Source organism: Alosa sapidissima, chromosome 4 (genome assembly GCF_018492685.1).
Source record: "Alosa sapidissima isolate fAloSap1 chromosome 4, fAloSap1.pri, whole genome shotgun sequence".
Taxonomy (NCBI): domain Eukaryota; kingdom Metazoa; phylum Chordata; class Actinopteri; order Clupeiformes; family Clupeidae; genus Alosa; species Alosa sapidissima.
The window spans coordinates 36,525,178-36,552,677 of NC_055960.1; the positions used below are offsets into that span (position 1 = coordinate 36,525,178).

Genomic DNA, 27,500 nt, shown 5'->3' on the forward strand with positions numbered 1-27,500 from the left:
ACACAACTTTCTGCTGACGAAAAAACGAATGTCCGCCATGTTTTTTGTGCATGTGAGCAACGTCTTTTTGTTGTTATGTCACAGGGTGGGAATAGCTCAGCTGTGTGGCCAAGGCTGTTCGTACCAGGGGTGTAAAAAGACACTCCGAATAAAAAAAATACATTTTTCATCTGATAATGCTAATGCTAGCATTAGCTAAGGCCTCTTGCAAACTCTTCGCTTTCCCTCTCCACACAAAGCGCAAACCCAGCATTTCCAAATCTATGCATCTCCGACTGTTTTCAGTAAGCACAGTTTTTGGTGTCAGAAAGGCTACTTTCGTGTGAACAGAAGGGCTAAATGGAGAAATGATTATGTGCCCTCAAATTTACCCTGGCTAGCGTAGACAGGTTCTTTTTTTAATTCAGCGTATCAATACCTAGTCAGTCTAGAGTTTCAGCAGCACATCAGCTCAAGGAAAGCTCAGAGTTCAAAAAAATGAACATGGCAGTGGCTGGCTTTATACAGTATGCAGTATCATTGCTGAACGGACTAAGAGGGATACTTTATGGTCTGACTGAGAGAGCTAAAGGGTTTGATAAATTATGCATTGCACAACCTGTCTGCCGCTGTTCTTTGCACTAGGAGCAAAGACTGTCAGAAAATTCATTCAGTAGATTGGGCCTTTAATGGGGAATAACTCTTGCACAAAAGCAGTCATGGTATGTTACAGCAAAACATGTCTTCATCTATCTATGTCATTACTGTATGTCCTGTTGATGAGTTTTATTTGTTTTTGTTTTGAGTGTACATTCTGTTGACTCGTGTGGTTGTTATTTAAGCAATAAGCCCCGAGGGACCGTAGGTTACACTGATTCTACAACAGCTAAGAGGCGTTGTTAGGCACAACGCACTAGCGGAGTGCCTAAAACCCCCCTTAGCTGTTGTAGAATCAGCGTAACCTACCGACCCGAGTGGCTTATTGCTTTTCTAAAACTGTTGCTATAAATACCTGGCAAAGTTTCACAAAGTAAAGGCAAAGCAACGAGAAATGTAACGATTTATTCATTGATAATCATTCCACCAAGAAATATATTTCCTCTATCTGAATGGTTGCCAAGCAACGTCGAGACGCAGCTACTTTAACTTTTGTATCAAGTTATGGTAGCGCAGTAATATAGAACGGAATGCGGCCAAGGTGTATGTTTGTGCTGGATTTTACAACGGCATCAAACACGATTCAGTCAACCATAATCAAGGACCGGAACTATCAGTTTTAGAATATTCTTTTGCTTATTGGCTACCACTCCTATTCTGTCGCTCCTTTGTTCTGTTTTGAATAAATGTTTTTTTTTTTTTTTCCTTTTTGTCTTTCATCTCTTTCAGCAGTGACATTAACTTCTTTGACTACAACACCATGACTACTCTCCGCTTTGGACAGCACGTCATCAAGGCCTCGGCTGTCTTCCTTCAGACAGAGCTGTCGTTCGCCTTGGTCAACCGCAAACCAGTGGTGCCTGGACGTATCCTTCCGTGTCAGCTGTAGCGTGAACAAAAAGTGTCGACTGAATGTTCCAATTCAGCACCAAGTAAGAAAGACTCACTCTCACTTCTTGCCTATTTCTGTCTCTTTTTCCTTCTTATGCTCTCTCTCTCTCTCTCTCTCTCTCCTCTCTCTCTCTCTCCCTCTCTCTCTCTCTCTCTCTCTCTTCAATCTGCCTGTCTTTCTCTCCCTCTCTCTCTCTCTCTCTCCCTCTCTCTCTCTCTCTCTCTCTCTCTCTTCAATCTGCCTGTCTTTCTCTCCCTCTCCCTGGCTCTCTCTCTCTTTTCAATCTGCCTGTCTGTCTCTCCCTCTCCCTCTCCCTGGCTCTCTCTCTCTTTTCAATCTGCCTGTCTTTCTCTCCCTCTCCCTCTCCCTGGCTCTCTCTCTCTTTTCAATCTGCCTGTCTTTCTCTCCCTCTCCCTCTCCCTGGCTCTCTCTCTCTTCTGTTTCTCTTAGCTCTCAGTGGAACATTGTGTGCGTAATGGGTTGTGGTTGCTCAGCAACAGTTTGTTCTTAGTTAAGTTCATTTTGACCCTAATGGGTAGGTCACACAAACAGATGTTAACAGCAGAACAAGAGGAGGAAGTTTTCAGGTAAAGTTTTGCCCAAGAAAAGGTTGCATAAGTGCTTATAAAGTTTGGTGTTGTGTGTAAAGACAGTCACTTTCTTTGTTATGGATAGAGGCACAACTGAGAGCCCAATCACTGTCAATTGTTCTTTAATGTCTCTCTTCCTGTGTGAAAAACTCAATGCTTTTGTCTATTAATCTTACTTCTCAACGTCCAAATGCAAACCTTGCATACATTTGCATGATTTTCATTGCTGATTTGTTTGAAAAATGTGCTTATTCTCTTTTTGGAATAATAATAAGTCTTCTACCCTGTGCTTGTGTTCCTCAAGTGCTACTCTACCTTATGCAACCTCTATGTTTAGATTAACTTCAGACTGGGGGGATTATTCAGTGTTAATGCCTCAGTCTAAAGAGAGGCAACTGCCTTCTCAGGCCACAAGGAATATATTATCATGATTTAATCATAGCACTCTACATGAGATGATATAATGCTGCCTAGGAGGAGAAAGAGAAAACTTTCAAATGATAGCAGGCAAACTTTGAGCCTTGTGTCTCTTTGTATCACCACATTTCAACATATTTGTGTGTGTGTGTGTGCGTGCGTGTGCGTGTGTGTGCGTGTGTGTGCGTGTGTGCGCATGTGTGTAAAATGTAAAAAAAACAAAACATCCAAGTAATGGCAAAGACAGTCATAGTAGACATTACAGAAAGGTTACACCCATAATTGCTCTGTCCAGAGAGGTCTGGCTACTGAAATTTGATTTGATTGCAAAGCACAAACTCCCTGCATCAATAAAAGTGATTTTCTTCACTTTTACACTGCAAATGAGGGCTTTTTAACAAATGACTGCAAATCATCAGCTTCAAATATAATGTGATGTTATGTATTTTGAAGCCAAGGATACAGCATCATCCACCATAATTTGCCAATGAAAAAGCAAACACATTATTAATGCTTAAACTCTGGCAATTGGACATTCTAATGTATGTAAACATTATGATCAAAACATTATTCTGTGGATAAAATTCAAATATAGTTATAATGAGTCATGTTTCTTTCTATCTGCATAATCAGGTACCAAGAGAAGGCAGGCCACATTACCATAAAACAAATTAACAAACTCACAGTGGATTCTCTCAGTTTCCAGGTATTAAAAATCTAGGTCTTTAAATGCTTCCAAAAACAGCCACTCTTAGTACATTATTAAAAAAACATTTATGAATTATATCATGAATAAAAATGCATGCCACAATTATCTGAAAATAGCCTCTATATAGCTATCCGCTACACAAAAATGAAAGTCTTTGACCCTGAAAACAGGCACAACATAAACAGCACTCAGCCCTAGTCTACTGGAATCCAAAATACTAAACATAATCTATGTTGCAGTTATGCTTTCATTTCAGAGAAACAGAACTCTACCTTATATAAAACACATAATGCAAGGTACCCTGTATTGGACTATGGTTTCAGAACTGTTTTACTGCTTCAGCGCAGCAGCATCATTTCACTTCTCTTGACATGTCCTCTCACTAGTTGTCACATAAAGTATGTACAACATTGATAGACAGAAGGGAAAAAGGAGATATGAAAGAGCATGCACACATACACACACACACACACACACACAGTCCAAAACATTCCTTTACAACATGGAAGGAGTTGTGGAACAAGATGAGACCACCATATGCACCACCATAGTGATCTTTTATGTGGTCAGAAACTGAAAGGTCCGTTTTGAGGTCAAAGGTCAGGGACAAACTGGTTTTATATCTTTGATATTATATCTTTGGTTTTATATATTTGGTTTTATATCTTTGGTTTTGTATCTTTGGTTTTATATATTTGCTTTATATCTTTGGTTCAGTGAAGGAATGTGAGGTTAATGGGAGATTTTATGTAGATTAGCGTAGGGATTAGCAATTAGTCAATTAGCACTTCAGGTAGATGTACTGTATAACACCTCACTGGCCTGTCCACACGGAGACGCTTTTTAGGTTAAACGCAGAGATTTTGCTTCGTCTTGGCCGAGCGTCCAAACGAATCCTGTAAACGCACTGCCCGAAACCGCACTTTTCTGAAACCTGGTCCCAGAGTGGAAAAATCTGAAACCGTAGCCCGTTTGAATTTGTTTAGACAGCGAAACCGCACATCCTGCTTGCGTATCGATGATGCCATCGCCACACCTCAGCTGCCCTGGACTTGCACTTATAGTATTGCCTAACAATACTAGTTTTCATACATGACATTACCTACGATTACACTCCGTAAGATAAATATCACAACTGGTGCTGCGCAGCGCCAATAGCTTATGACTTGGTGGACTGAACACTGTTTTTCCTGGTGTTTTTTTATGCATTCTAGCTACTGTCAGTGACGCGAGAGAACTTAAGTTATTAGGAAAGTGCGGTGTAAGTTTAGGCTACATTAATTTGTGCGTAGTGCCAGTGTCATTCATTTATTTTACATGTCTTACAACATATATACATGCATTCACAGTCGAGTGAAATCAGATATAAGCATACAAAGACGCTTAGAACTCACGTTAAGCCGATGGTAGCACACTGAATGCAAATGCGCGATTTGATGCAGGCAAACTTACTGTTACTAACGAAGGTTTTATAGCAATATTATAAATGTGGCGACAGAATAGCCTAGAACTTAGGTAAGCCTTGCGTTTAGTAGCCTAATTGCGGTGATAGCCAAAACTAATGTGAATCAAGGACTATCCTACAACCAAAGAAAGTAAAGGTGATTAGTAGGCCTACCTGCTTTAGCCAAATAAAGGACGGGACTGCACCCTTCACAAACTGTAAAATAAAGTTTATTAGTTTTACAGTTGACAGTTCACCATCAGTCCACACAAACAATTCTGGTTTCCTTGCTCTAGCCATTTCGTCGTAGCCTATTCTGTCTGTTTGTAAAGCGCAAGTTTTGGTCAATTTCTGTAAAGAAACAGTGGCACCTATAGGCCTGGGGTATGAAGTAACGTGTTGAGTCGTGTTGAGATGGATCCGTTTGGACGCAAATATTCTTGATACGGTTCCAGGGAAGACGGAGGAAAAAAAGATCGGTTTGGTACGTGTGGACTAGGCCTTTGTTTTGAAAGAACTGTAGCTGTAATGACAACAACCATTAATTTAAAACAAGACCCCAAATGGAATTACCATATTTTTGTAATCCTATTAAAATTCATAATTAGTTGAATTGTCTGCTGTCGTCCCAAGGATGTATACATTTTCTGGGCAGTGGAGGAAGGGAGTTTCACATTTCATTCTGAAAGCATTACTCTTGTTAAAGCACGTTAGTAGACACACACCCAAGGAGCAGTATTACAATATTATGCGGCTCTTTTGTGTTTTGAAATATAGCCTGCAGGTGGACGCTGAACGCTATGCGCCTCCTTTCTCTGATAAATGTCAACTAGAGTCCGATATGTCTCCCAGTCAATGCGTTCTGAAGTAGATCAAACAGAAGCAATGTGCACTGTAGCATTCAGAAGGGGTCATGCGAACTGTAGGCCAGCTTTAATTAAATCTGAAAGCCGTCTGTAGCTTTTAAACTGGCAGCCCTCTCAGCAAACAGCTATCTGAAATAAAGACAAAAAGACAAAAGTTAATTAAATACAACATGAAACTTTCATTGACAAGCTGTTTTCCACCTACAAGGTTTAAGCTTTGGTCAGCACATGATGGCTGAAGCCGGACCGATGCATTTCCATTTCCTGTAGTCAGACGGAGAGCTCGTTTACAGATACTGTGTGATCTCTCCTCCTAGTTATCTTCTTTAAAACTTTGTTTGTGGAGGTGGTTTGCTGTAGGGTAGCTTTGTTGTAGATGTTTTTTAGCCTTATTCCTCCCTCAGATATAGTTCTTTCATCATTTGTCGTAAACATGCGGAAAAATACCTGACCTGTGGGCAATGGAGGCTTGGCTTTTACACTTTTTTTTTCCCTCCTGTTAAAGCGAAATTGCCCATAGCATTTCAGGAGCTTGTTTGTAAACCTTCCGAAGTCGCCATGTCCATGTACACGGGATAAATAAATAGCTAATTCTGTTAGGTAAGCAAGTAGGAACTCTCTGCATTGTGAATACGCTCTAACACTGCTGTTAGGTAAGCAAGTAGGAACTCTCTGCATTGTGAATACGCTCTAACACTGCTGTTAGGTAAGCAAGTAGGAACTCTCTGCATTGTGAATACGCTCTAACACTGCTGTTAGGTAAGCAAGTAGGAACTCTCTGCATTGTGAATACGCTCTAACACTGCTGGTGGAGCATGAAGATTTGTTTAGGAGTTTGTTGTTATTGTTGTTGTTGTTGAGCCTGTCTCCCTCTTTTTCTTTCTCTCTCTCTCTCTCTCTCTCTCTCTCTCTCTCTCTCTCTCTCTCTCTCTCTCTCTGTCTGTGTGTGTGTGTGTGTGTGTGTGTGTGTGTGTGTGAGTGTGTGAATGTTGTGACCATGTGATGAAGAGCTGTTTTGCACTCTCCGTCTGATGGCCTCCGACAACTCTCTAGTTACATGACAGATTGTCAACTTCTCAGCTTCTCCCGTTAAACATTGTCATGTGTCTTAACTCTTCTGTGATTGGTGCCCTGTGATCTCTGCCCCCCCCCTCCCCTTCTCCCTCACTTCTCGTCTTCAGACAACCCAGGCCAGAGCAAAGCGGAGCCCCTGGCGTGCTTATCCCTGCTTGTCCAGTCGGCTGCGCGGATCACTGTGCCTCTGTGCCGCCAACCATATGAGAGAGAGAGAGAGAGAGATACAGAGAGAGAAAGAGAGAGAAAGAGAGAGATACAGAGAGATACAGAGAGAGAAAGAGAGAGAAAGAGAGATGGACACAGAGAGGGTGAGACGGAGATGAAAAAAAGGAGGAGGAGGAGGGGAAAAATCAGGTCATTGGATATTCTGAGCTGGAGGAAGAGCAGAGCATCGACCTTTTCATCTTCAGCGTGTGTGTGTCCATGGGAGGCTGTGTGGGAGATGAGCGCCACCAGCGTCTCGCATGTCTCCGCCAAAGCCCACTCATATCACCGCCATGACAGGCCGCAGCTAGCTAGGCAATCCTGGGGTGCTTGGTGTGTGTCTGTGGAGTGTGGAGGCTGGGGAGTGTGTGTGTGTGTGTGTGTGTGTGTGTGTGGAGGCTGGGTAGTGTGGAGGCTGGGTAGTGTGTGTTTGTGTGTCTGTGTAAGGGTGGTGGTGGTGGTGTTGGACTAGTGGCGAGGGTGACTTTCGAGAGAGTTTTCTGAATATTTGTCCAGGAGTAATACAGAGTGTCCTCATGTTCCCCTGGATGTCGTCCCAGCCCCCCCCCCCCCCCACACCCCCACCCCACACCCCTACTCACACCACCCTTCCACCCTCACATATTCTGACCATGAAACATTTATTCTGTCATGCATGCTTTTTCATTTAAAGGCAATTAATTTTTCACAGGCAGTTTCAAAAAGGCCTCACAGCACAATTAGTGGGGGGAGGAAGGACTTCATCTTAGGTGTTTGTTTAGATGATTCTACCTCCCCCGTCTCGTGTTTGAAAGAACAAAAAAAGATCTTCCATTTGCATTTTTCATGAAGGCTAAATATTTTAAGACATTACATTAGGTATCTAATTAAAGGTTTATATGCATAGTTCTCTTTACTCCTTTGGAGTGCAAATGCCTTTTGAAAACATATGGGCACATATATATCCTCTCTCTCACTAAATAATTATTTTTCTCTTCATGCTTGCTTCTTTCATCTCTTTTATTTCTGTTAAATTAATAGATTTGTATAAACTAGGTTGATGGAGGAAGCCCGCACAGTTATTCTGTAAACTCAAACTCAAAATCAAACTAGACCTCTGTCTGTGTAGCTTTATTTCAGAGTGTGGCCTTGTTAGATGAAATGAGGAGGTGTGTGGAATCTCACTGGAACTGAATCAACCATGATGACAATGTGGCAGAGGTCACTAACGTAGCTTTTCTCCATTATGGCAAAAATGTTGGTCAATATTGAGATCAGGATTTATAACTCAAAATAATGTTGCAAAACATTTTTCATAATCGTCGGAAGTCACCATTTTTGCTAAATGAATAAATGTAGATGTACCGGTAATAATTTCTGATTAATCAGCTAATTTGATTTAATTGCACAGCCCAACTAGCAGATTTTGTGAGTTTAATCAGAGGTGGCTGTGATCTATTCTCGAGCACACTGAGGTGTGCATGGCTGTTTGCACACTGAGGTGCGCATGGCTGTTTGAGGAGTGCATGGCTGTTTGAGGTGTGCATGGCTGTTTGCACACTGAGGTGCGCATGGCTGTTTGAGGAGTGCATGGCTGTTTGAGGTGCGCATGGCTGGTTAAGGTGCACATGGCTGTTTGAGGTGTGCATGGCTGGTTAAGGTGCGCATGGCTGTTTGAGGTGCACATGGCTGTTTGAGGTGCGCATGGCTATTTGAGGTGCACATGGCTGTTTGCACACTGAGGTGCGCATGGCTGTTTGAGGTGCGCATGGCTGTTTGAGGTGCGCATGGCTGTTTGAGGTGCGCATGGCTGTTTGAGGTGTGCATGGCTGTTTGCACACTGAGGTGTGCATGGCTGTTTGAGGTGCGCATGGCTGTTTGAGGTGCACATGGCTGGTTAAGGTGCGCATGGCTGTTTGAGCTGCGCATGGCTGTTTGAGGTGCGCATGGCTGTTTGCACACTGGGGTGCGCATGGCTGGTTAAGGTGCGCATGCCTGTTTGCACTCAGTTCAATCCAGCATTATTGAGCAGGACTGTTCTAAATGGACCCCGAGTCCCTCTTAGGAGACCGAATAGATCAAAACTATACATGTGCAGCATGGGAAACTGACACAGTCAAAGTATGAATGATTTAAACCTCTCCCATTCCTCCACACAGTGTCAAGTCTACTATTTCATAAGTGCATTTCAAGAGGCAATGGTATAAAACCCTTGCAGACGTGTCTAATTAGTCTATAATTAAATGAAAACCCAGACAGAGGACAAGCTTATACTCCGGAGGAAGCAACTACTGTCCCAAACACCACTTCAAAACAACTCGTAATAAATATCATAGCCTAAACAGCTTTATGTAACAAGACCCAAATAGCAGTCGTGAGTAAATGAGCCAGATCACGAGCCAGACCATCAGCCTGAGGCAGGTGGACACAGACCGACCCACTCCTAACTCCCCTCTCATGTCACTAAATGGCTCTCAGTATAGCAATAACATAATGCTGTACTGTGCAATCTGTTTCACAATTCCTGGAGAATTGCCTTTACATTTAGAGGTGTTTGCATATATGTAACATGCTTGTTGAGTCATATTCATCTCTATGGTCGTCTGGCCCTGGGCCAGGAGTGAACAGTTGATGAGATTGGAATATGTGACATGCTATGCAGATGTCTGAATGTGGATATTGTGCCTCCTGCACAGATATCCAACTTGTTCACATTCATTAAAACATCTGCCATGTTACAAATGTGCACAGGTTAGAATATTTGTATTCATCCAGAAATGTAGGCAGGTCCTTTAATAGCAGGTAAAGACTGCAGCGATATTTCATAATTAGAATGACGTCCACTGAATTACATGTCAAAAGGCCTCTGCAGACACAGTGATATTAGGGAAATGCCAGGGATTCCATACTTTGTCCTGTTCCTTGGCTGATCTGATCCCCTGTACAAATGCCTGCTTGAAGGTTGAACATTTCAGTGCAGCATGAACTGTTAAACAAGGTTCCCTGCTGAAGATGCTTACCACGGCTCTATAATAAAGAAGACTTTTATTATAGATCACTGGTGCTTGCATGCAAATATTTGACCCCTTTGACAGTGACTGATTGCTAATGGTAGTGGTGGGGGAGTCCCAACCAAGCATTAACATGTCATTATTCATCATTTAATATCAAGAGGCTGGACTGGCTCTGTCCTCCTACAGTGGTGAATTAAATTAGCACAAATAGGAACTGAATGCTGAGGTATGACATTGCAGAGTGTATATATCTACTTTGGGTCTCTTTTCCTGTCTTCATTTTTGGCCATAAAAAAACATAGAGGTTTGAAAAAAGTTAACATTTAGTTGTTTATATTCACTGTTGTTTAAAGCAATTAAATGTATTCAGTTTTAGCATTAATATGCATAATGTATCTTTCAATTTTCAAGTAGTCTCCAACCATCTCTAACCAAATACAGGTGGGTCTCAAAGGTGAAAAACTTAATCCCCCCTAATTTAAATAAAAAGTGAATCTTTCATATATTCTAGATTCATTACATATAGAGTGAAATATTTCAACCCATTTTCTGTTTTTGTGTCAATGAGTATGGCTTTCAGCTCATGAAAATCAAAAATCGTTTTTTCAAAATATTAGAATAAAAATCAGGGTTCCCACGGGTCATGGAATTTCTGGAATATCATGGAAATTTGATAAAGTCTGGGAATTGTGTAATGTACTTGCCAAAATGCATTAATGCAAATATATTTCCAGGCAGAATTGGTGTATACCTGGTAATTAGCTTTACTGCTGCTTTGTTTATTCAAAGTGAATTTATTCATCTCTCATTATTCAGCTACTCTGAAATCTTTGGTCGGTATATTGTACGATTCATTCTATAGTAGGTAATGGAAATTCAATTTTTTTGTCAGGGAAAAGTCATGAAATTTTACACATTCTGTTAAGTGTCATTCGGTTTTTGTCATAACAAGTTAGGGTTAGGTTTAGGGTTAGGGTTCATGTGTCATGACAGTGTCATCGGTAAAGTGTTACTGATTCACTTTTTGAAATAAATTAGGGAGAAAAAAAATGAAATTTTTCAGGATATTCAATTTTTTTGAAACCCACCTGTATATCACCATGAAAAGTTGCAAAAACTTGCTTTGTGGTTTGTTGAAGGGAAAGAAACTTTTTTATAGCATGACTTCAAAATAGTTATGGAAAAGTCTTCCATCTGATTGCATCAGTTTTGCTAGCCATCTGCTAGCCTGCTAGCCATCTGTCCATCCATCCATTGTTCTCTCTGACCAGTCTGTGTTAATACTGGCAGCACCATGGACATCCCTGACATTCATCTCCCCAGCTTCTTCTTCCAGCCTTCCCTCAGATGTGTCCATCACTTCTCTGTGAGGCAGGACACTAAGGGCCCATCTCAATTCTCTGTTTTACCCCTTCCCATTCCCCTATCCCTTCATCTTACCCCTAGCCCTTGTCCCTCGAAATTGAGTGGCAAGACATCGGGGTGAAGAATATTCCCCTTGGAAATGAGATACCACTAGCCAACCATAAGGGAGAGCTGGATGATTGAAACACTTGAATTAACGTAATTTACTGAGATCGTACCACACTGAAAGCTAATATTTTGTCACTAGCAACCTGTCTTCTGTCAAATAGGCTATAATTGCAATTCAGCTCGGAATAAAACCGTTCAGGAATTATTTCATTAACAGTTGAACGTGCCTATGTTTGTTCGCAGCCTACCTTGGTCCGGGTGAATGAAACAGGGATGGGGGACAAAATAAACATGCAGTTTGCTATGTAAACATCCCACAACTCCTTTGATATTTTACAATAATATCCAAATGGTCGTTACTTGACATCAGAAGCAATCGCCTATGCGATGAGTCGGCAGCAGTAGGCCTATGCAGCATTCATATCAGACGAGCGGTAAAAAAGTTCAGCGAATTTAGCTGCTGTTGGACTTTACATTTCTGACATGGTATGCTGCCAATTCGCGGGGTAGACATGGAAATATGTAAAATGCGAGACATTCGCGCAAATAATGATGTGCTGTTAACATTCACAAAACAGCGATGTTTTGAAAACTTCCTCGTGAAGAACAGGACCTTCAATATATGGTCACAAGATTGAATGCAACATAAAACAATTACCATTTTAATTTTATAATCCTTATTAATGCCAACATTTCATGTCAATGAATCTCTCGGTGTGCTTATTTTTCCGGTGTGAGCGGTGTATGTTGGGTATTTCTCTTACCCCTCGGTTTCAAGTAAGCTCCCGATCTTACTTGGTTTTAAGGGGTATCTACCCCTTGCCCTTATCCCTACCCCTCGATCGAAATGAGAATTGAGATAGCCCTTCGTCTCACGTGCACGCGCAAAACTAAGGGGAAGGGGAAGGGGTAAAATAGAGAATTGAGATTGGCCCTTAATCCCCCTCAGATGTGTCCATCACTTCTCTGTGAGGCAGGACACTTATTCGCCCTCAGATGTGTCCGCCACTTCTCTGTGAGGCAGGACACTTATTCCCCCTCAGATGTGTCCATCACTTCTCTGTGAGGCAGGACACTTATTCCCCCTCAGATGTGTCCATCACTTCTCTGTGAGGCAGGACACTTATTCCCCCTCAGATGTGTCCATCACTTCTCTGTGAGGCAGGACACTTATTCCCCCTTCGCTGCATTGCTGCTCTGCCCTTGAGCTGTTTCCTCCATTGGCCATGCCTGAGTCACTTCCCTGGGGAGGTACCCATACCAGATGCGCCCACCAATCACACGGCTTCTCTCCCCACAAGGAAATCGCAGCCAGCCTTATTTCTCACCTTGTCACTAGGTGAGGTCCGAGGTGCCCACAGACTTGCCCTCTCGCTCTTGTACCCATAGCTGAAAGTTGGTACATAGAATAAACAAACTGGAAAACCTTGAGCTTCACCCAACGTGAGGTTTAGCTCCTACAGACAAACTCTGCTGCTGGCTCCCCTGTGGCCCTGCTTTTCCCCTTTCCATGTGTGCATGGCCCAGGGGCACTCGATCTCTTCACCCTCTAGTGTCCACAATGTCCCCTCCGCCATCATCTTCTAGTTTGAGCAGCCCACCTTTTCCAGCCGGGAGTCATGACCTCTGACCTGGAAATGCAAAAACAGCAGTTCCCTCACTGAGGGAGCTGCCCATGAGCCATTCTCTGAGGTAAATGCATTTGTGGATTCTACATGTAGGATTGATTTTCTTGGTTATGGCTCTTTTTTATAATTTTCTAATGTGAATTGCAGTGCTTTTCTCTCAACAATGTGTTTTGTTCGTTGTGGGTCATCTTGTTGTCATTTTGCAGTTTGTGTAAAAAAACAACAACAAAAAAAAAACATATAGACAGCATATCTTTATCACCCACTGAAGGGAAACCATCTTGCCTATAGGACACAAAAGTAATAAGGTACCTGTTGAGCGCAGTGCTTTGATGAAGTCAGACTGTAGAATATGTAGCAGTGCGGTATGACATTTTCAGAAGAGATCGGAGACATATGATGTGTTATTATGATGTGTACAGCATACCCCGGAGCTGTGTGATCAGATTTGTTTGGAAATGAAAAAGTGATTTGAAGAAAGGGTGGTGAAAAGACAAGGGGCGAAAAACAAAAGCAGGTGCAAGTCAACACCTTAATAGTCTTTTTATGTGGGGTCTAATGAACCACAACTCTCAGTAATGGACTCCTAAAGGGGAAAGCGAACTATACATTATTATAGGAAAATGACACCCAAGACCTCATGTAGAGATGTGTGACCCTTGTTTTTCTGATATAGAATCAGGTTTGATTATTGCAAAAACTGAATGGCAATGCAAGGTATGTCACATAGATATGTAGATATGTATGGCCAGGCATGCAACACCCAAGAGCATCATAATGTGAACATTATAGAATGAATGGATGTTGGGGTTCACTAATACATAAAGTCCTAACTGAAAAATCTCCCCTTTGACCATCTATGTGTTTGGTCTATGATGCCCTCCGGTATTATAGCAGTTCTCTTATGAAGTTTGGAAATGGATACGTGAGCGCCATGGATTTCAATATATCGCATATCTCAATCTGAAGACTGAATGGTTGTAGAAATTAATTAAATTGACAATTGTCAAGATGAAATGAAAAGAAATATATGCATTCAAGAGTTTTATTATACAAATATTATTTATCTAATGCCTTAAATGAACATATTATTTTCAAATTATTCTCACTTCACTACTGCCAAAGATAATGGATTTCCAAATCATTTTTTAAAGATTCTTGTAACTCAAATGAAACTCAAATTCACTGACTGGCTACGTATTCAGCTTTACCTCACTGAATGCAGTCTTGAAATGCAATACTGTTCATAATTAAGAGTTTTAATCAGCAAAGTTCAGAAGCCAGTTCAGAAACATCAATCATCATTAACTATCAAATAGCTTGGGCTTTATAAGGCTTTTGAAAGCCATTTGTGCTAAAAAAGAGAAGAATGGCCCAAATCTGAAGGCCTTTAATAGAAAATAGACTGAAAGAACAAGTGTTGAATGCTGTGGAGGCCTGGCTGTTTAGGCTCTATGACTTGATTTACTTTCCATTGTCATTGTCGTTGAATCCTAAATGCATTTTGGCACAATTTTATATCTAATTAGTCCATTCAGATGCACACACACACACACATAATTGAAAAATCCATCTGTGCAATCCGTGGTCTGTCTCAAATGATGGCCTCACTGTGTGTAAAATACACCAGTAATGCATTGTCCTTTATGTAATGCAGGAAGTAGCATCAAGGTACTTTGCACAACGGCGTAATTGTTGCGAAACTCTATACAAGGATGTTCTTCCATCCTGAAAGTTAGTTTGCTCCTAATTTGACAGCCTAAAATTAGAATGCCTCAGAATCAGCACTGCTCACAACAGATGAGCGCCAGGATGAGAAATCCTTACTTCGTTTTTGTTTACTCACACTCACACAACGGCACACAAAATGAGGATTTGGCGGCTTGCATTTACACAATGAGCCAAGAGCTTTCTATAGCATGACTTTGGTAGTTTTGTTTTTTTCTTTTTTCGTCTCAGTAGAAGGTTTTTTTTTATTAATCAAGGACATTGCCAGAGAAGCAGTCTACTAAAGGCGTCTTTACGGCGCATCCAGGTACAGGCAGTAGGACGCCATGTGTACTTTCAAAAGTGTGAAGGTGAATGTTTCCCATTTGGAGAAAAAACCCAAGCGTAATATGGCGCTTTTATTCAGTAACAGTGATCTCCGAGAATCAAATCTCCACAGTGTTGGAAGCTCCATGTTCTGTATCGTTTGCTCTTGACCCTCTGCAGATAGAGGTTTGCATGGTTAACGATATGTGCTTTTACTGTCCAGTGGACTTGCATTTTATGTGATTCATTTCTGTGTGTTCCTATTACTTTCCAGTAACAGCAACAGTGAGCTGTCTATGCCAAACTGGTTATTTTATTAATGCTTCATTGTCATGGTAATGGTTGAGCATTTTTTGGTGGCAGCTTAAACGTTTGTGTATTGATCCCAATGATGGATGAACGGTTAATATGAAATCAAATTCTGTGTCGCTATTTTGCAAATTATTGGTTCCTGATAGTGTGAAAATGGTAATGAAAGCTTGTAAAAGCCCATACATATTTGGGGAGTCAGGAGAGAAGAGTGATACACGGTATTATAGTAATTACATACCCCCGCCCTCGCGGAGGCAATGACGCCATGCTATTGGTTATTGCACCCGGTTAATCAGACGTTTCTGGTGTCTGGTCTAATGCCTTCCCCACTGAGAGGACAGCCTGTAGGGGGGTATACGGGCGGGGGGGGGGGGGGGGGGGATGCTCTCTCTGATTGCTTCTCTTTCATCAGTCTGTCAGAGCCATGGCGGACCACTAACAGGTCCAGTGACCTCCAATCCTCGAGGTCGTCTCTCCATGGTTCGCCTCATCAGTCACAAGTTTACTTTGCATGGGATGATGGGCCACTTCTTGGTTGTCAAATATTTGCCTCGCTCTGACATTTTTGTAGTGGATCATCACATTTTGTTTTGGTGGGTATAAATGGAAAGCCATTAATCTAGTGTTCTCAGCTCCTGCATGTGGCTTCTGTGTATGGGTGTGCACTCTTCCCTGTGGTTCTGCTTAGTGAGGGCTCATTAGTCATTAGAACAGTCCAGAGGTCAGCATTGAAGCCCTCTTTGATTCTCAGGCGTCACCAATCAAACCTAAAAGGACACACTCAAAAATAGTCAAATCTACAGATGGATAAACAAGACAATTGATCTTGATCAACGTTATTGTTTATGAACAATCTGAATCTCCCTCCCTCTCTCTCTCTCTCTCTCTCTCTCTCTCTCTCTCTTACCTGTCTCTCTCTCCCTCTCTCTCTCTTCCCCGTCTCTCTCTCTCTTCCCTGTCTCTCTCTCTCTCTCTCTCTCTCTCTCTCTCCTCTCTCTCTCTCTCTCTCTCTCTCTTTCTCTCTCTCTCTCTCTCTCTCTCTCTCTCTCTCCATCTCGCTTCCTCTCAATCTTTACTGTCCTGTCTAAATGAAGGCTAAAACCCCAGAAATATACTTTAAAAAAGAAAATGAGAGAAAGCCAGTTGTAGGGTGAGCCATGTTCAGCTACATGAATATCTGGCAGTGTGTCATGATGGGAGGGGCAGCCTGCCTGCGGGTTGAGGGAGACTTTGTCCAAAACGTTTAATTTGATACAACATCTGACTTGGTCCGATGAGGTATACTTCATCAGTATGTCAAAAGCGTCAAAGATAAAGTTAACCAAGCAAATGATTGCCGTGCTGTCAGGTCCATCGACTCCTTCAAAGCATAACAATGGATGTAAGTGCCTCTTTAAGGAGATTCTCATCTCTGCCCCCAAATCCCCTTCTCGGAACCCCTGAATTGTGCATGTACAGCATTAATTAATATGACCAGGGTACCGTGTAATTGGCTTTTTTTGTGTACACTGTTGTGCCTCATAATTCAAATCACCTTAGGGCAATTTTTTAGCGTTTTTAACAGACTTACCCCCAATATTTAATGATTTCCCCACCTGGAGTCCTAATGGAGGAATCCACCATGTGGAGGTGGGCTGGCCTGCTTACTCACCACAGACATGGACAGTGGACACTTTTGCCGCTCTTGTCGGTCGATCACCCCGGAACGTCCTGCTTAGCAGTAGGATTTGCATTGACACAATCTGATTGGCACCCCACTGGACAGCTTTCATCTTGCGCTCTTGGAGGGCTTGGGCAAAAGCGTGGCAGCGCATGGACACACGTGCCCGGGCAATGCAGGCATGGCGCAGCCATCTCCACATACCCGCACTATCCTGAGCCAGAAAAATCAAAGTCAATCTGGTGGAGCTTTTCCCTTTCCAGGTTTGATTTTGCCCCCACTGGGAAATAAAGTATCGGCTTCCATGAGAAATTAAATTTTTTTTTGGACATCGTCTCGTTTATTCATTTCACTTCCACGCTCTTTCACTTGTGTAATGGAGGGCAGAAAACTATGATTACATGTGGAACCTCAGCGATGGCATGATTAAATATAGATTATGATATGTGAAAATGCTATGATTACTTTGAGAGATTTCATATAGACATAATGAAGCTATTTTTTTGTTATTACTTTCTCATGCTTTCCTTTTGGAAATGAGGTGGAGGCACATACAAATGTTTGCAGCAAATATATATATTATTGTAAATATCCAGGTTTTGAATTCCACTTTAAGTATAAAATATTTGCTAATTTTCGCTTCTTTTTACATTCACCAGCACCAACTCTTGCCTTTATAACGAGACTTCTTTCCATACAGTACAACAGACTGGCAAGTTTATAACAACGTACTTTATTATGGATTTTTAAATTTTCTTTTCTTGTTGCTTTCTCTCTATCCTTTTAAGTCCTGGAAAAAAAACACTCTTTGATATCCACCCAGAAAAAAAAAAAAAAACCTGAGCATCTGGGAGATGTGAAGAAAGAAACAGCATTTGAATCACTTGCCTTTGAAACTCCCCCCAAAAGCACACTCTGTGAAAGTCAACAAAGTACGGCGCAAAGTTGACACAAGCTCCGTCTCCAGACTCTGCATTTCAGTGACTCCCAAGTTTCTCCAAAGCCTGAGCGCCGAATGACCGCAGCCACGGGCTGGGAGAAAGGGAACGCGGAGCGGCCAGTGGAGGCCTGTGGGGGATTGGCAGGCGTTGGGAGTGGATTGGGGGCGGGGGAGGGGGTGGCTGCTGCTGGTTCGCTGGCTGGACGGGTTATCAGTCGTTTGGATAACGAACATGCAGAATCCCGCCACCAGTCTGTCACAAGGCGCCAGGGTAGATTGCTTTGGCATGGCGAGGCGTGATGCCTCTGTTGGGCGAAATTAATTCTGTGAATGTTAAGCCGGCACGGCGTGGACCCCTGTGATAAGCTGATCATAAGTGGAGGGATTTATGATACACCATTAAATATCTTTGTTTATTCTTTTGACTATTATTATATTATATATTGACTATTATTATTATTATATATATTATTGACTAATATTATATTATAATATTATATTATATTATATTATTATTATTATTATATTATATTATATTATATTATATTATATTATATTATATTATTATTATTATTATTATTATTATTATTATTATTATTATTATTATATATTGACTATTATTATATTATATTATTATATTATATTCCCCCCTCTGGGAAGAGGTACAGAAGCCTGCGCTCCCGCACCACCAGACTCACCAACAGCTTCATACACCAGGCTGTTAGGATGCTGAACTCTCTCCCCCCTCCACCCTCAGCTACATAACATCCTGGACTTTGGACCCACAATGGCTGCCTTGCACTACTCCACTTGTACACTTTGCAACTTGTTTTGTTGTTGTCCTGTTGTCCTGAAAACACAACACTTCTGCTGCTCTTACATAACTTGCACCACTATGCCACTTGGTTACTAAGGTCAAACAGAACTACCTCAGCCATTTACAAGTACAGCAGCAGGATATGCTAACATTGAATAATATGGTATGGTGTGTTTGAGGATATGCCTAACATTGAATAATATGGTATAGTGTGTGTTTGAAGCTACAATCGTCATCACTAAGCCATATGAATGGTTCAAGTGAAATAGACATGGGCTGTGGTGTGTCTGGAATGGGCCCATACTGTACAACCCTGACTACAGATGTGATTACAGTAGAAGAGTGTGTGATGTCAGTTACTGTACAGTTTTATCTGGTGACTTATTTTTTACTTCTAGCCATTGTTTTTTTTTGTGCATATAAAACATTATATCTGTCATTAAATATGTTTTATGAAGAGACAAATAACTTCTCAGTAACCAACAATGGCATTTTAGTCTTTGATTGTTTTTGTCAGATGTATTGTTTAGTTTCATGATCATTTGTGGTCATATTAAAGTAATAGTGTGAGAGTCCTGTAGTGGTAATGCTACTCTGTTTTGGTCGTCATGGTGACTGAGCGATGCTCATCTGTCTGAGTGATCATACACGGATGTCCATCAGCACACGTTTCATTATCGGCAGAACCCCTTAGAGACACTCACTCAATAGTGTGGACGTTAGGTGACCTTACTCCTGCGTCCCTCGCTGCGGAGAGAGTGTCCTATGGCTCTCCCTCACGGCCACTCAGTGTGTGCTTGACCCCGCGTACATCTCTAAAGGGCCGATTTAACACAACGTCCTCCTGTCATACGTGTCATGACATTCGTTTCCACGGTGTCCGAAGAGAAAACCGATCGCCAGATAATGCCCCTGGTTTAATTACATAGAACTTGTCAATATGACATCGGTCAAGATGGTGTCTGTGGCCAGTCCTGTGCACACGTATTCATATTACAGGGGCATACAGCTTAACTCGACTTGATACTAAGGCTATTAATGGGAGCAAAAAAGAGCAAAATCTCACTGAAGAGCACTGAAAAATTCACACCCTGCTAAAATTTCAATGTCGCTCAAGTTAGGCAACTAATCGTCCTGACGGGTGCTTGTTAGTGCTACTTTATGGGTGTGGAGGCACAATGGGTAGTGGCAGACTGGCAGTGTGTGTGTGTGTGTGTGTGTGTGTGTGTGGAGGTGTGTGTGTGTGTGTGTGTGGAGGGGGGCGGGTCCCCCCAGAGGGCCAGGGTTTGGGGAACCTCTGCAGTCATTAGAATGTCGGGCAGCTGGCAAGAGCTTGGCACGCTGGCAGGGGCTGGGCGACCCCACTGACCCCGCGCTCCACCTAATGCATGTAAATGAGCGCCAGCGGAGGGGGCCGCCCGCCGCAGGGTCCTGCAGGAGCGGGCCAGTCATTAGATGGCGAGGTCAGAGCGCCCATAATCACTTACATCTTAAAAAGGCCTGCTGCCTGACAGGCGGCCCGTGCTGACGAGCTCAGCGCTGGTGGCTTATGGGGGCCTGTTTACTGCTACTGGCCACTGCACTTGCGATGCTTGTTATTTCGCCAGGCAGTGTGTGTGTCTGTGTGTGTGTCTGTGTGTGTGTCTGTGTGTGTGTCTGTGTGTGTGTCTGTGTCTGAGTCTGAGTCTGTCATACCTTTTCTCTCTTTCTCCCTCTGTGTCTTTGTGTCTGTGTCTCCTTCCTCACTCAACTGTCCGTTCTGAGAGTTGATTTGTAGGCAAGGGGACACCTGCAACCTGACAGGTGTCCCACAGTGAGAAGCTCAGTGCGGAGGCTGTGCAGAAGCTCAGTGCATAGGCTGTGCAGAAGCTCAGTGCGGAGGCTGTGCAGAAGCTCAGTGCGGAGGCTGTGCAGAAGCTCAGTGCGGAGGCTGTGCAGAAGCTCAGTGCGGAGGCTGTGCAGAAGCTCAGTGCGGAGGCTGTGCAGACACTCAGTGCGGAGGCTGTGCAGAAGCTCAGTGCGGAGGCTGTGCAGACACTCAGTGCGTAGGCTGTGCAGAAGCTCAGTGCGGAGGCTGTGCAGAAGCTCAGTGCGGAGGCTATGCAGCTAACTTTTTTCTGTTATCACTGCACCTGCATTGTTTGTCATTTCCTTCTCTCTGTCTCTGTCTCTCTGTTTCCCCTCCCTCTCCTCTCTCTCTCTCTCTCTCTCTCCCCCCCTCTCTCTCTCTCTCTCTCTCCCTCTCCATTTCTCTCTCTGTCTCCCCTCCCTCTCTCCTCTCTCTCTCCCTCCCACTCCTGTTACCTTAATGCTTTCTTTTTCACTCTCCTCCTCTCTCTAGTCTTGATTCTTGAAAGAGCTGAACGTTGTTTTAAAGGGAAGTAGCATTTGTGTCCTTGTAGAGAGAGCTGTGCCCACTCCATGCTGAGTGCTTGTTGTGTAGGAGAGCATCATTTGGTGATGTGCCATTGCTTCCTATTACTAATGACTCCGTCAACTGCGACAGGTGTGTGTTGATGTACCAAAATGCAGCATATGGAGAACTCAAACACAGACAGACATACACACACACGCCACGCCACACCACACGTACATGTACACATACATGTAGGAGAGACCTCTTTACCTTTTTGAAAATGTATATTCATACAACGCATAGGGATTTTTCGAGGCAGGTTTAGGGCTAAGAGTGAGTATTGGGAAATGCTGAATTGTACAGTTGGTTTAACACCCTGGAGAATACAAGGTGGACGAGAGTGGGAGGAGGGTCAAAGGATTTGGCCATTTAGCCAGCCTTGTTAGACATATCCTTGGTTCATATTGCTGTGTGTGTGTGTGTGTGTGTGTGTTTTATTAACTTTGTTATTAACTTTGTTAATAAAGTAGTGAAGCTAATTAAGTATTTTATACGTGAGCACATGAAACTAAACTTTAGATTTTGTTTTGCTCATGTCCCCTTAGGGGCTCCGTAATGTTAAGCTTGTCATGTTATGTGATCACACTTTCAGTATTTGTGTATAATATACTGTGTCATATTTCAACAAACAATGATTTATCTCCCGTGCCTTTATATATATGTTTACACTAAAAATGGCAATATTTTTTTTGATCCATCAGGGGATGGCTTTGGCAAGTAATCTCATACACACTTGCCTCACATCCATATTATTATTTGCAATATATGAAAACAAACCCCAGGTGTTATGCAGCTTGAATATTGTCGGTGTGTGTGAGAGAGAAAGAAATATATTGAGAGACTGTTTCCTCCTTCCACTGTTTTTCCACTGTGTAAAGATGATTAAAGCTCTGAAAACAGACGAATGGAAACACGCCAGAATGAGACAAGTGACCTGTTTCACTGCACACACAGTTGAGGTGGACAAACCTCGCCTGTCATTAGACAAGTGTCCGCTGCCACCAGCTGCCATATTGCCATTAGGACTGTCGTTAGGTTCTTGGCATTGCCTCTTGCCCCTTTGTTGTGTGTATGTGGGCCCCAGGCTCTGTTCAGCAAGCCAGAGCCGCAGTAATGGTCTGTAAGCTGCATAAACTGTAGCAGATGCAATTTCACACCTGCAGCCGATGGAACCTGTTAAATCAGGACGTCACAGAGAAAGATCTCAGCTCCAGCAAGACTCTTACTTGCAGAACAATATTTCATGTTGATTTCATGCAGAACTCTAAGGTGCAGTCAACTAGTGGCTGTTTTGCTCTATTTTCTCCGGCTATGTTTGCGCTGTGAAAGCCGACTAAATGATAGATGTGTAGTCATGTTGAAAGGGGTTTCTGCTTGATTAGTGTGCTTGGATTCAGAGCAGACACAGTGCAAATTACACCTCTTATTGGCCACCTACAAATCATGGGACCTTCAAGTTATCAGCTCTGGTTTTATGCTCTGTGTGAATGCATTCGTGTGTGTGTGTGTGTGTGTGTGTGCGCGCGTGTGTGTGTGTGTATGTGCGTGTGTGTGTGTGTGCGTGTGTTTGTGTGTGTGAATACATTTGTGTGCGTGTGTGAATATGTTTGGGTGTGTGTGTGTGTGAATACATTTGTGTATGTGTGTGAATATGTTTGGGTGTGTGTGTGTGTGTGTGTGTGTGTGTCTACATTGTGCCAGTGCATGATTCACATGGCGTTGTGTGTGCAGTAACACATGGGGTGGTGTGGCCTGTCATTTGCAGGAAGTCTTCTGTCTTTTACTGCTTTTTCTTTGCACTGCCTTCTCAGAGCCCGGCTGTTGTTCCCAAGTCTCCGCTGAAATGGAGGGGGAGCGATAATAACCATCTTGCACACATTCTTTTTTTTCCACAATAGGGTTGAGTAAAATGTTCACCGCAAACTACCAGCTCCATCTAACAAGCAGTGGGGAGTACCAGGGCTCTTTTGCAGCCTTTGCGTCATGAGGTGTGCCTTGGGATTAAAAGAAAAAAATGCCTTTGAAGCGTGCGAGGCCCTGCTACCGAGGGTGTCCTGTTTATTAATTATGACCTCCTGACATTTGGAGAATCATGCTTGATGGCGTATGTCCTGCATTACGGAGGACGAGACCTTCTTTTCTTCACCCCCCCGACCCCCCCCCCGCTTCGAACGCAGGCCCCCTGAACTGTGGGAGAATGGCGTGGCTGACGGACGGTAACCTAGCGACCTAGCGACGAAACGCTGTTTCACACAAGCAGGGAGGAGGCGAAACGAGACAGGACGCAGGACACATAACTCCCCGCCTGCCTCACACGCACACTGCTCCACGGCGGCAGGCATCGTTTCAGAAAATTCATCTGGAGATTTCATGGTCGGGCACAACAGTCGCTGCGGCGGCTTTAAGAGCAATCTGCTGTGACATGTCACACCTCGGTGTCACAGGAATTTACAACAGCTCGCTTTGATCAATGCACTTGTTTATTTTTCTCCCTCTTTTTCTTTCTCATTCTCTCTCTTACCCCCCTCTCCTCTCCTCCTGCATGCACAGACACAACCTTTTAGCGTATAGCTTTCCTGTCCTTATAGCTCGGCTGTCCGTGTAGTCACAGATGACTGCACACACTGTAAGCACAGGTTCTATAAATTTATTGTACCTCATGGCATTGAATGGAAACATGAAGTGCTAGACTGTTACTACGCTGTAGACTGACACTGAGGGCAATGGTTAACTGAGTATACAGTAGTTGTTAGCCAGAGATGAATGGTTCAGGGGTTGCTCTGGATCTCGATGTGCCACAAAATGGAGTAAACGCACAAAGGCGCGAGACCTTCAGCTTTGAAAGTAAAGTGGAAATCTGGAATTGCCTCTCTGATGTCACAGCAGTGTCTCAACCCTACCGTGCACCACAGATAGCTGTAAATTTCCCATTGTTTGTTTTGTGCAGCATTGTAATTGTTGTGGTTGTTGGGGGGAGGGGGGTGTCTCTGCGCTCCCTCTCTCTCCCTCCTGCTCTCACTACACACACACACACACACACACACACTCCTTTGTGGCGCCGCTGAATGGGCCGACTTCTTTTGTGGCCGCTCTCTGCAGGCTCAACGCCATGTGGAGGGGATGGAGCGCTGTGTGTGTGTGTGTGTGTGTGTGTGTGTGTGTGTACACGTGTGTGTGTGTGTGTAGTGAGGGATGCTTTCCTCTGCCTTTGTTCGCCGGACGTGGCTCGAGGCCACACACACGTGCGCTTCCAGACGAGCAGCAGGTAGACATTCCACAGGAGCGGGGCTGTCAAGCAGAAATTGGATTTTACACAACAGCCCCCCCGCCCCCAGGGTGAGGAGGAGGAGAGGAGAGGAGGAGAGAAGAGGAGAGGAGAGGAGAGGAGAGGAGGAGGAGGAGGAGAGAGAAGGGGAGGGGAGAGGAGGAGGACGAGAGGAGGAGAGGGGAGGGGAGGAGGAGGGGAGAGGAGAGGAGAGAGGAGGGGAGGGCAGAGGAGAGGCTACGGACGATTGTTTAGAGGCTGCAGACGGGGTTTGTCTGTTTGGTGTTTCCCTGAGCGTGGTGACAGGCGCGACGTTGGTGGCACTTCACTACCCTCACACCACTGGTAGCAGTGGGAGCGGGAGGTGGTGGGGGAAAAGGGGGAGAGGACTGCACCTGTCAGAGGAGGGAGGTGGTGGGGGGAGAGGACTGCACCTGTCAGAGGAGGGAGGTGGTGGGGGGAGAGGACTGCACCTGTCAGAGGAGGGAGGTGGTGGGGGAAAAGGGGGAGAGGACTGCACCTGTCAGGTGGCAAGGGGAGGAAAGGGGGAAGAGTGGGGCGGATAGAGGATGAGCAAGAGGACAGAGTTTACAACACACCAACTTTGTGTCACCTCAGCGCTGGGGTGGGGTTGAGAGACAAGAGGCTGGTCATGGGTGGGGTTGAGAGACAGGAGGCTGGTCATGTGCTGGTCATGGGTGGGGTTGAGAGACAGGAGGCTGGTCATGGGTGGGGTTGAGAGACAGGAGGCTGGTCATGTGCTGGTCATGGGTGGGGTTGAGAGACAGGAGGCTGGTCATGGGTGGGGTTGAGAGACAGGAGGCTGGTCATGTGCTGGTCATGGGTGGGGTTGAGAGACAGGAGGCTGGTCATGGGTGGGGTTGAGAGACAGGAGGCTGGTCATGTGCTGGTCATGGGTGGGGTTGAGAGACAGGAGGCTGGTCATGTGCTGGTCATGGGTGGGGTTGAGAGACAGGAGGCTGGTCATGTGCTGGTCATGGGTGGGGTTGAGAGACAGGAGGCTGGTCATGGGTGGGGTTTAGAGACAGGAGGCTGGTCATGTGCTGGTCATGGGGTGGGGTTGAGAGACAGGAGGCTGGTCATGGGTGGGGTTTAGAGACAGGAGGCTGGTCATGGGCTGGTCATGGTTGAGGTTGAGAGACAGGAGGCTGGTCATGGGTGGGGTTGAGAGACACAGGAGGCTGGTCATGGGTGGGGTTGAGAGACAGGAGGCTGGTCATGTGCTGGTCATGGGTGGGGTTGAGAGACAGGAGGCTGGTCATGGGTGGGGTTGCAGAGGGGATATGGGGGGGGGGGGGTCTGGTTGTGCTACTCAAGCAAACGTGGCATTCCCCTTTTGGGTTGGGGTGGTGGCGCGGGTGGTCTGGACAATGATGGACAGTGCGGTGCATGCCCAGACTCAGGAAGGTGTGTGTGTGGGGTGAGATAGCGTGGTGGGTGCGATCACAGGCAGTGCAGGGGAGGTGGATGGGGCAGTTTGATGGTCCATGGGAGGCCTGGATCCTGACAGTTGCCCACCATGGCACCCGAGGCCCTGCAGCTGTGCCTGGTCGTAACGCCAGGCCTCACTGTCCACCCACCCAGCCACCCAGCCAGCCAGCCAGCCAGCCAGGGTGGCATTATGCAGCACACAAACACAATTTGCACAGGCTAATTGCTGTTAATTGGAGGTGGCTGCGCTGGTCGGGTTTGGGGGGCAGGAGGTCTGGGAGATCCAGCAGCATGCTGGGTACCGCGTGCCTCTGCGCTCCAAGTAATTTAACATCATCTTTATTGCCACTGACAGACATGATTGGTAAGCTGATTGATCCAAAAGATCAACATTCTCCTTGTAATTGACAAATATATCTTTATAATTGTGGAGCAGAAGCGTGCCTGTTTAGATTATCTGTGCAGTGTGCTGGCCTGGGGTTGGCAGAGCTGTCAGTGTGCCGCCCGCAGCGGGAACAGTACCACTGCTTCAAAATAGAATCTTAAAAACCAGCAGGATGGCAAGAGTTGTCTGTCAGGCCCTTAACAGCATTGTGTGTGTGTGCTTCTGTGTGTGTGCACACGTGCATTTGTGTGTATATCTCTGTCTGTGTCTATGTCTCTGCCTGTCCCTGTGTGCGTGCGTGTGCGTGTGTGTGTGCGTGTGTGTGTGTGTGTGTGTGTGTGTGTGTGTGTGTGTGTGTGTGTGTCTGCGTGCGTGTGCATGCGTCCCTCCCTGGTTTTAAGAGGATATTCAGTGCACATCTCCTGAACCTGGGCCCCTTCAACTAGTATGAAAACTGAAACATTGACCTTGGCCAAGTATTTCTTATTATTCATATGGTCTTAAGTGATATTATTTTTAGGAGAGCGAGCTATATACTGTATTGTGTGGCACTTCAGGTTTGTGCTGGATGAACCTCGAGATGCTGATATTCTTAGTACTGAGACATTAATTATTTCTTCTCTTCTCTTTGAACTTTTCTGAGAAACAATTAATGCAAATTTCCTGCAAAGCCAGCAGATATGCCACTGAGATCCATGCTACAAAGAATCTTATTTGTTCTTTCTCTTTTGGTCTAAATCATTCTTTGAGTGAGTGTGTGTGTGTGTGTGTGCGCGTGTTAGAGTTTGTGCCTCTGTTATATGCCTCTGTGACTGTGCTCATGCACTCATTATTGTGAGCATGATTGGTAATCTGGTTTTGTTTGCATATTCATGTGGTCTTTCGTATGCATCTCATGTGTGTGTATTTACATGTATTTGTATATACATTTAGCATATCCATAAACTGTGTGTGTGTGTGTGTCCATGGTGTATTCCCATACCTCTGCAGGTGCACCTCTGTGTTTTTTCCACACGTTTAAGAGTCCTTCCTCTCCTCCTTGTCGTACATGCTCCAGACACGCCAAACATACGTGAAATCCCTCGTGGACCGCGGGAGATGAGCTGCATGTTTTGCACTCAAGAGAAAAGAGACATGTAGCCTCTGCAGTGGGGCCACACGCCTCTTGCTTCACTAGCAGATGATGATGACTCACAACAGTAAACCATAAGGAGCTTTTCTCTGCCTCCCTCTTGGCGTGCCGTAGATCTACTGGGTCTATTAGCTTATTTATAAAAGTACAGTGTGACT

General features: G+C 44.3%; 1 protein-coding gene across 6 annotated transcripts in view; it reads left to right on the top strand.

The window, feature by feature from the left end:
* The window catches only part of fhit (fragile histidine triad diadenosine triphosphatase), a 208,918-nt gene that overhangs the window by 67,040 nt on the left and 114,378 nt on the right, over nt 1-27,500 (top strand). For all 6 annotated transcript variants that reach the window (XM_042090343.1, XM_042090345.1, XM_042090347.1 and 3 more), the window contains one exon: nt 1,366-1,502. In XM_042090343.1, coding sequence (XP_041946277.1) covers nt 1,397-1,502 — 106 coding nt within the window. In that variant the 5' untranslated portion in view covers nt 1,366-1,396. The remainder of the gene's footprint in view (nt 1-1,365; nt 1,503-27,500) is intronic.